Source organism: Salvia hispanica, chromosome 4, assembly GCF_029641045.1.
Source record: "Salvia hispanica isolate PSC_SH4W2 chromosome 4, Shi_PSC_v1, whole genome shotgun sequence".
Taxonomy (NCBI): Eukaryota; Viridiplantae; Streptophyta; class Magnoliopsida; order Lamiales; family Lamiaceae; genus Salvia; species Salvia hispanica.
In genome coordinates, this window is record NC_142695.1 from 43401929 (window position 1) to 43408518 (window position 6590).

General features: G+C 44.1%; 1 protein-coding gene across 1 annotated transcript; it reads left to right on the forward strand.

Moving 5' to 3' along the window:
• The first annotated feature begins 667 nt into the window (after nucleotides 1-667).
• On the forward strand, nucleotides 668-6332 carry LOC148929226 (uncharacterized). Its single transcript, XM_089056758.1, has 6 exons — nucleotides 668-968; nucleotides 2383-2571; nucleotides 3646-4572; nucleotides 4666-5311; nucleotides 5588-5824; nucleotides 6062-6332. The coding sequence occupies exons 1-6, from the start codon at nucleotides 668-670 to the stop codon at nucleotides 6330-6332; spliced, it is 2571 nt and encodes an 856-aa protein (XP_088912884.1).
• Nucleotides 6333-6590: the final 258 nt, after the last annotated feature.

Below are 6590 nucleotides of genomic sequence, written 5' to 3' on the forward strand. Positions count from 1 at the left end.
TTCGGCAAACGCAATCAAGGAACAAGAGGGAGAAGGAGTTGGGGACAGGATAGATCGGTTGGAGAAGACACTTCTTAGTGCGATTGAGAAAAAGAGTTCCCTGACCTCGCAGGAGAAAGAGAAGCCGCCAGGCCCAGAGGAAAATCAACTCCAGCTCTATTACGATCCACCACCCGATGGAGAGTTCCAAGCCCAGGCAAATGCAGTAGGGAATTGGAATCAAGGCAATCAGAATACAAACTAGAATCAGTGGAAGATCAAGGAGGCACCATGGAGAGACAACCCTTGTTTTAGATGGGCAGACGAAAACCAACAGCTCCAGCTACAGTACCCAGGTCCAGCAGAGACCCCGCAGAACTGGCCTAGCCGTAATCAGGATGGACCTCAGCATAATTCGAACTGGTCAGGGAAAAACCAGGAAGGACCAAACAACTGGAGTTATCGCAACCAAGGGGACCAGTCCAACTGGAACAACAGGAACCAGAGTAATCAAGGGAACTCTTATGTGCCACCACATCAAAGGAACGCCACCGAAAGCAACCAGAATTTCCAGCATGCACACCAAGGGAATCAAGGGTCAGGGAATCAGTTCAACAACAATCAAGGAGGTCAGGGTAATTATCGCTCAAACCAGTCGAACTACAAACCGCCAAAGAACCTGGATGAGATGGTACATGACCTAGTCAACTCACAACAACACATGCAGATGCAGGCAAACAACGATGTGGTGCACAAAATCCAAGATGCTCAACAAGAGCATAAGTCTGCCATGGATATGTTAGCCAAGCAAATGTCACAATTGGCCACTTCGCTGAATGAAATGAGGGGACACAAAGGAAGGATACCAGCTTCCGTAAAACCACCTGACCGGGCAAATATTAGTCAGATAACTTTGAGGTCAGGACGGGGCTATGAGGGTCCGGAGATGAGAAAAGATGAAAATACACCTCCATCAATGGGCAAGGAAGGTGAAGCTACTGGGTTTAGATTGTGCGCAAAGTAAGGAATATCAAGCTTCCTAGGTCCAGCGAATCCACTAGATCACAGGGTCTAGGAACTCACGGATCGTCGAAAGATCTCGGTCGTCGAACACACAGAATACCTCTTCAAAACCCTCAACCACGCATACTAAAATTAGCACAGGGAAGTAGGGATCGATCCCACAGAGATGAATGCCCAATAAACAGGTTCAAGGACTCGGGAACTATTTTTGGGTTGACTGCTGCCACACAATTTTTTTGGGTTGAGGAAATTAAGCTAGACTTGGTAATTGAAGTATGTTACTCTAACAGCTAGATCTAGGCAGAAACAGAAATCATGCATATAACTGGAAAAAGCGAGGCAATTTCAAGATCTAAGAAAACTATTCCCTAAATTACCCAGACCTAAGAAAACAACTGACGGTGGGGACCATTTTCTGAAAAGGTAGAGTACGATCGAAAAGCTACAAAATAACTAACTAAAGAACCAACTAACAGCGACATCATCTTCTTCAACATTTAGCATAAAACATCCAGTAAAAAAAACAGAGGTAAAACATAAATCGAATAAAGCAACAGAAATTAAAGCAACAAAATCGAAAAACAATTCAAACTAAAGTAGATCTACGGTTACTAGAAGAAGTAAAACAAGAATGCAAACTTAAACAACGAAATGAAGCATTCAAACAAATAGATGCAGTCACGGAACGCTTAATCCATTCCGGATCCAAGCCATCCACAACAACCAAACATCATCTCCACCTCAAATTTACACTGATTTACGTAGAATTCACCGATCAACACAGATTTCTCACAAACCAGCTTCAAACTTAGATCAATCAACAAAGATCAACAACTCAGAACCCAAAATGACACAACAAGATAAACGAAACATAAACAGAAATATCCATTGCAAAATACTAAATATCCAACGTTAGAAACCATACAAAAGCCGAGCTTCGAATAGCGAAGACTCGGTGAGTACCCAAAAGCAGACAGAAAATAAAGGTAATTGTTTCTTCGCCTCCGTAGAGACGGTGTTGCACCCAAACTTCCTTTGAAACGAGAACCCCCAGAAACTTTCACCCAAATGAGTGTGTTGAAAAGTAGAAAACTAAGCTAAGAGCTGAAAAGGTGTCCTCCTTCATGTTGGTTGCGTGCTCCTTTTATAGAGGGTAAAGCTTCTAGACTGTTCTTATGATTCCCATTTTGCCCTTAATCGATGCTCCTCAGTCTAGTGGCTCTTCATCCTTCTTGCTTAATTTTCCTTGCCAGCTTCCTTCACCAGGTGATCTCTATCTTCTTCCTGGGGCTGGTAGTTTCTCTACACACCTGGCTCAAAAAGGTTCGTTAGACCCAGGAAATTACAGATTTAATCCCTATAACCAATGCATGAAATTAGCCTTATCAGAAGGCATGACCCTCGATCTAGAGGGGCCTGAGGTAAGCAAAGTCAGGATGGAAGACGGTCTTCAAAAAGGGGATCTGGAGAAACCGCTACCTCGAATGGCCGATCCATTTTTCTTAGACCCGGAGCCTGAAGTGGAAATTGAGGAAGGAAGGAAAGAAGTCGGTGAGCCATCCGTCTCAGGTCTGACAAGGACATTGAAGCGTACGAAGCCATTCCCTCATCGAGGGCAAGCAAAAAAGAAGAAGGACGACACCGAAGACTTCATGGAGATTTTCGGCAAGCTGGAGATCAACCTGCCCTTCCTACAAGCTTTGAAGCTGCCGACATTCAGTAAATTCATCAAGGAGTTCATAGCAGGAAAAACCAAACCCGACGGAAAGATAGTAATTGGAGAAAATGTGTCAGCGGTGATACAGAAAAGGAGGATGCCATCAAAGTGCACAGACCCAGGTATGTTCACTTTGCCTATTTCTCTGGGTGACATAAAAATTGAGCTTGCCATGTGTGATCTAGGGGCTTCGATAAATGTGTTACCACTTTCGATTTATAAGAAGTTGATATGAGTAAGTCTGGTGGATACTAAAGTGGTAATTCAGTTAGCCGATAGAACATGCATTTCACCCGAAGGTGTGTTGGAGAACGTGATAGTGAAAGTGCATGATTTCCTGTACCCAACTGATTTTCATGTGATAAAAATGAGTGATAATGAATCTGCTGAGTCTAGCAGAGTGCTGTTAGGGAGACCATTCTTACGCACCGCTAAGACTATAATAGATGTGTTTGATGGAACAATATGCCTGGATTATCATGGGGAAAAATATACATTCAACATCGATGAAGCCATGAAGAAACCCTTGGATGTTGAGAATTTGCATTCTGTTGATGTCATTAACCCCCTGGTCCAGTAATATCTTGAGACTGAATTAATGCAGGAACAGTTTGATAATTCGAAGCTGAGCCAGTCTGTTGAAAAGGAGGTGGCAGGATGGTGTGAAACCCTTTTGACTCGGAACCTGACAGATGAACAGATCAATGAAGCGATCTTGGCATTCTGACACCAACCACTGTCATTCGAGTCTACGGGGTCTGTTCAGATGAAGGGTCCAGACGAGGGAACCAATTTGGATGAGATAGCAACAAAGAGTCTGGAGAAAAACCCCCTGCCCCAGGAAGCCATCACACCGAAGAAGGAGTTGAAAAAACTACCCGAGACACTGAAGTATGCCTACCTTGGGGAAGATGAAACATTCCCAGTGATAATCAACAGCCACTTGACAGCAGAACAAGAGAATGATCTATTGGAAGTAATCCAGAGGAACAAAAAAGCCATAGGATGGACGCTCTCCGACCTGGTGGGAATCAGCCCTGATCTCTGCATGCACCACATCCGACTGGAAGAAGGTGCGAAGGCGCATAGAGACCCACAACGCAAGCTGAACCCAAACATGAGGGAAGAAGTTCTGAAGGAAGTATTGAAGTTGCTATCTTTAGGGATCATTTACTCAATTCCAGATAGCGAATGGGTCAGCCCAGTTCATATGGTACCAAAGAAATCAGGAATACAAGTTGTGGAGAATGATAAGAATGAATTGGTGCCTAATAGATTAGTAACTGGATGGAGGATGTGTATTGATTACAGGAAGCTTAATGAAGCCACTAAGAAGGATCATTTTCCCTTACCATTCATTGATCAGATGTTGGAGAGGTTGGCTGGAAAGCAATATTTTTGCTTCCTAGATGGATACAGTGGATACCTACAAATATACGTGGATCCAGAAGATCAGGAGAAGACAACTTTTACCTGCCCGTTTGGTACTTATGCATATAGAAGAATGCCGTTTGGACTATACAATGCACCAGGAACGTTCCAGCGCTGTATGATGAGCATCTTCTCAGACCTGTTGGAGGTATGCATTGAAATTTTTATGGATGATTTCACGGTGTATGGGAATTCCTTCGATGCATGCTTGGCAAATTTGGATCTGGTATTGAGAAGGTGTCAAGAGAAGAATTTAGTCATGAACTTTGAAAAATGCCATTTCATGGTAAAAGAAGGAATAGTCCTTGGTCATATAGTCTCCGAGAGAGGGATTCAAGTGGACAAGGCTAAGGTGGATGTTATCTCGAAAGTACCCTACCCCACAAATCAGAAGGAGGTTAGAGGGTTCCTGGGTCACGCAGGTTTCTATAGGCGGTTCATCAGGGATTTTGCAAAAATTGCCCAACCACTAACGCATCTCTTGCACAATGATGTGGAATTTGATTTTGATGAAGGATGCAAGAAGGCATTCCAGATGCTAAAGGATAGACTTGTCTCCGCCCCGATAATCCGCGTACCAGACTGGAACTACTCCTTCGAAGTAATGTGCGACGCCAGTGATTTTGCAGTGGGAGCAGTCCTAGGTCAAAAGATTGACGAAAAAAGCTATGTCATTTTTTATGCCTCGAAGAATCTCAACCAGGCTCAGAAGAACTATGATACCACAGAGAAAGAGATGTTGGCAGTGGTGTACTCATTCGAGAAATTTCGACCGTATCTGCTAGGGTCGAAAGTGATAGTCTACACTGATCACGCTGCGATTAAGTACCTCCTGGCCAAGCGGGAATCTAAGCCAAGGTTGATTAGATGGTTGCTGTTGATGCAAGAATTTGATTGGGAGGTAAAAGACAAAAAGGGGACGGAGAATAAGGTTGCAGATCATCTGAGCCGAATTTTCCAAGGGGATACGGATGAAGCTATACCGGATGCCTTCCCCGAGGAACATCTTTATTGTGTATGGAAGTCTGCTAGGTTTATTGACTGGGAAGTAGTGTTCACAGCAATAGGTCTAGGAACATCAGACAGGGAGAAGCGCCCGATGAATGCTGAGCCATGGTTCGCTGACCTGGCAAATTACTTAGTCACTGGAGAACTACCAGGGTCCCACGAAATTTCCCGGGCCCAGAGAATGAAGCTGAAGAGTGAAGCCAAATACTACTTCTGGGATGATCCTTACCTCTGGAAGATATGCTCAGATCAGGTTATTCGACGATGAATCCCTGAGTGGGAACAGAAGGATGTCTTGAACCACTGCCATGCCTTAGCTTGTGGAGGGCATTTTGGGCCTAGGAAAACTGCCAGAAAGGTTTTGGACAATGGATTTTATTGGCCAACTCTAAGCAAAGACTCTTTCGAGTTTTGTCAAGTCTGTGAAAGATGTCAACTGACCGGGGGAATTTCTAGAAGAGATGAGATGCCGCAGAATCCGATTATAGTTTGTGAAATTTTCGATGTTTGGGGCATGGACTTCATGGGCCCTTTCCCATCTTCATATGGGAACACATACATTTTGGTTGCGGTGGATTACGTCTCCAAATGGATAGAAGCAAAGGCTACACCCACCTGCGAGTCAAAGGAGGTAGCTAAATTTCTGCGGGCAAATATTTTCAACAGGTATGGGGTGCCCAGAGCCATCATCTCGGATCAAGGTATGCATTTTTGTAACCGCACAATAGAAGCTTTGATGAGAAAGTATGGTGTACATCATCGGTTATCCACACCCTATCATCCCCAGTCGAATGGTCAAGCAGAGATTTCGAACAGAGAAATCAAAAATATTTTGGAAAAGACGGTGAACACCACAAGGAAAGATTGGAGTAAGCACCTTGACGATGCCCTCTGGGCATATAGGACTGCTTACAGAAAGCCAATCGGGATGTCACCGTACAGATTGGTGTTCGGAAAGATGTGCCATTTACCCGTGGAAGTGGAGCATATGGCTTACTGGGCTGTGAAAGAGATGAATATGAAGGCGTCAGCTTGTGAAGAAGAACGGAAGCTGCAACTACAAGAACTGGAAGAGCTAAGGTTGGAAGCATTTGACTCGGCCATGTGTTATAAAGAAAGAACAAAGCTCTGGCATGATAAGAATCTCCGAGTCAAGGAACTTCGCGTAGGGTAGAAAGTACTCCTTTTTCAATCCCGGCTGAAGCTAATGCCTGGTAAGTTGAAATCCAAGTGGATGGGGCCATACACGATCATTGGCCTTCGAGCAAATGGAGCTGTAGAGATTCAAGGAAGCGCCCCAAACTCAGTTCCTTTCCTGGTAAATGGGCATAGAGTGAAGGTATACAGAGACAATACAGATATGCATGTGGTGGAAGAAACTCCACTACATGCATCTGCTATTGTTTCTTAGGATGGTCAGGCAAATGAATGT